The sequence below is a fragment of the Apaloderma vittatum genome, unplaced genomic scaffold, assembly GCF_000703405.1.
Source record: "Apaloderma vittatum isolate BGI_N311 unplaced genomic scaffold, ASM70340v1 scaffold6659, whole genome shotgun sequence".
Classification (NCBI taxonomy): domain Eukaryota; kingdom Metazoa; phylum Chordata; class Aves; order Trogoniformes; family Trogonidae; genus Apaloderma; species Apaloderma vittatum.
This window is the reverse complement of record NW_009736859.1, coordinates 30711-33693: the sequence shown is the minus strand read 5'-3', so window position 1 is coordinate 33693 and position 2983 is coordinate 30711. Positions and strand designations below refer to the sequence as shown.

The following is a 2983-nucleotide window of genomic DNA, read 5'->3' as shown; positions in this document are numbered from 1 at the left end:
TGAAAAAGGAGTACAGAGGTTACTGGGTTTTCCTCTGCCCTGAGAAGCTAATGTGCTGTGACCACCGGCATGGACTCACCAGAGCACCAGGCAGGGGACACTGTAAGGGCAGGAAGAATCACAGTAAATGTTGACGTGCTCTGTTACATATAGTCTTCCCAAGGTGCCAGTGGATCTTCTTATTACAAGAGAGTTGTGAATTCGTGCTGGTAACTCTAAACAGTGTCTAGAAAATTTCCTCAGTCTTTTATCATTCTGTTTTCCTGTGATTTCTGTCTCTTTTAGGTAGATGGAAGACTTGGAGACTAACTTAATCCAGACACGCAAAGCATGTAGAATAGAACAAATGGTAGCAAAATGGCTTCATCGTTCTCGGGATAGTGCATCCAGGTAAACGTTTTTTTTTGTGAAAGAAATATCTGTGATCACCTTTGGTTAGACATAGTCCAGACTTGTTCCCAATGAAGGGAAATCACAGGCTGCATACCTTACTCATTGTTTCAGTTGTTTTGTTTTGCAGTAGTCCTTATTAAAAACCAGTATATTTAAGCATCTCCCTTTTTCTTCCAGGGACAGTTTTTCCTGTTTTCACCCATTCTGATTTTGTGAGTCATACATGCAGAAATACAATACTGTTGAATGCAAAATGTGCTTTTCTTGAAGATAGGGTTGTACTTCTCTTTGTGTCTTGTATTTAAGCCATGTTTTTAGGGCAAGAGCGGGTTGCAGTTAGAAAGGATCCTGGCCCAGAGCTGCTTTACTTTCTGAAGGTCTGTGAATCAAAATTAAGCTGGACTGGGTCCTGGTAGAAGCAAATTTTCTCACTGCCTTGCTGGGCAAAGGTGTTGCTGTGGTCTGTGTGGGGTACACCTGAGTTCTCCCTCTGTGTGATCATTGGCCTGGAGTGGGTTTAGCAACTAGAGTTGTGGTTACAACTGGCTAGTGTGACTGGCTGCTGTCTTCAGCTTTCTGTGGAGTCTGAGGGATCACTGCTGGCCTGCCCAGTGCAGACCAGGGAACTGCTGGCCTCTCGGTGTGCTGCTGCAGCCCACTGAAGGTGTGGGGTGTGTATGTGTGTGGATCTATGCCCCTTCAGTAAAGTGTCTTCTGACTGTATCTTAATTAATCATTGGCTTCTTGCCTCACAGGGGCGGAGTGTCTGTGACAGACAGCACCAGTGATGGCAGTGGCCAGCCTGCCAGCCATGTCAAGCTTACTGTCACAGTATACAAAGATTTGGTCCTCCATCACTACGGCTTTGAGATTTGTCCAGACCTTCCTCTTACGATTGCATCTGTCACTGCAGGTAAGCAACGGTTCCTTCTCCCAACAAAACCACAGGTGTGAGAATTGCAAACTGTTCCAGATGGCCTTAGTGATAAACTCCTGCCAAATATTTATGAATTTATCTCGTATCTCTGGTCAGCATGTGATCCCTGAATACTGAGAGCAAAAGCTCGTGTGCCTGTGCTTGAACATCTACCTAATTGTGATGGCATGGAAGAAATCTAAGCCAATGACAGCTTTACCAATAATCCTCTGCCTGTACTCGGACATGCCTGTCCTGCAGGGTGCAAAGAGCTGTTTCAAGACAAAGTTCTTTCTGGTGTTTTATCTGAAATGCAAAGGAAGAAGTTCATCTAATCTTAGAGTTCTTATTCTCAGTGGCCCCAGTGATCTGTTGTCGAAAATGCTCTCTGGGTTTAGGGCCCTGTAATGTGGAGAGAATTACTGTTAGTTACAGGCAGGCCAGATGAAATTCTGCTAAGGTTAAGCAAATCAACTCTTCCAGTTAAAAGGGAAGGGTATAACTCTGCTTTTAAGGTGGCTTGGGGGTTTTGAAACAAAACCTCTGAATCTGTATTTTTATTCACCTTTTATTTTTTAATGGGTACACAAAAATGCCTGCTTTTGACCTATTGGTTTGAGCATGACAGCCAGAGAAAGACTATGCCCAATCCGAGCAGGCAGATGCTGCGGGGAGGGTGGCTGGTGGTGGGCCTGGGCTCTTCCTCTGGCCACCTGTGGGGCTGTGGCATTCCCCATCAGCCTAGGGAGTGACCTGTCCAAGCTCTCCTGGTTGTGGGATGTTGAGCATAAAGGCGCTACAGTATGGTCTCTGTCCTTACACAGTGCTTTTCAGTGAAAATTTTCCCTGTATGCTTCTTTCTGTGTGAAACGTGGATGACTTAGCTGAGACTCTTGGGGTTCTAAGAATAGGGGACCTAGGTTTTTCTGTTATCTTTTCTGTGTTCCTAATCAGAAAGAATCAATATTTTATAAAACTGAGGCACAACAAAACCTGTTTTCTCACACCCTGTCCTTTGCTGTGGGGCTAAGAGCGCTGTGTTTAATTCCAGAGGGTTGTGTTTTGCCCTTCCTGTGTGCTACCTGATGCTGGGATCTCCCTGAGCAGCAGGTGGCGGGTGCATGGGCAAGCCTGTCTGGCAGAGAAATTCAGCAATGTGCCTCATCCAGCCAGCTGGCTGTAGTGGAGCTGTGCACTATCTGCATGCTCCTCCTTCTCAGACCAGAGGTCTGGCTGCTCCTTAGCGCCTTGGATCCTGCAGCTGCTGCTCCCCTGGAAAGCAAAGCTCATAAACCATCTTTTTCCCTTGTTATGGGTCCTCCCAGCAGAGTGTGGTTAAGGAGACCTCCTCCATTCCCTCCTGGGCTGCAGAGGAGAGTTGCTGTGCTGACAATCCGGTCCCCAAAGGCTGCAGAACTTGGCTCTAGATGTGGGAACTTGGGCCCAGCCTGTGCCATGCGTGGTCACCTGTGGGGATGTGGCCGCAAGGCCCAGCCAGGGCACAGGCCCCATGGAGTAGAATCATAGAGTCACAGAACAGTTTCAGCTGGAAACGACCTTGAAGATCCTCGAGTCCAACCTTTGTCCCAGCCCTATCAACACAACTAAACCATGTCCCTCAGTGCAACATCCACCCATCTCTTAAACCCCTCCAGGGACGGTGACTGAACCTCG

At 47.2% G+C, this 2983-nt stretch overlaps 1 protein-coding gene across 1 annotated transcript in view; it reads left to right on the top strand.

The window, feature by feature from the left end:
* Positions 1 to 289: 289 nt before the first annotated feature.
* FRMPD1 (FERM and PDZ domain containing 1) overlaps positions 290 to 2983 on the top strand; it is a 27956-nt gene continuing 25262 nt past the window's right edge. Inside the window, 2 exon segments of the mRNA XM_009877115.1 lie at positions 290 to 390; positions 1149 to 1306. Of these exon segments, the coding sequence (XP_009875417.1) occupies positions 290 to 390; positions 1149 to 1306 (259 nt within the window).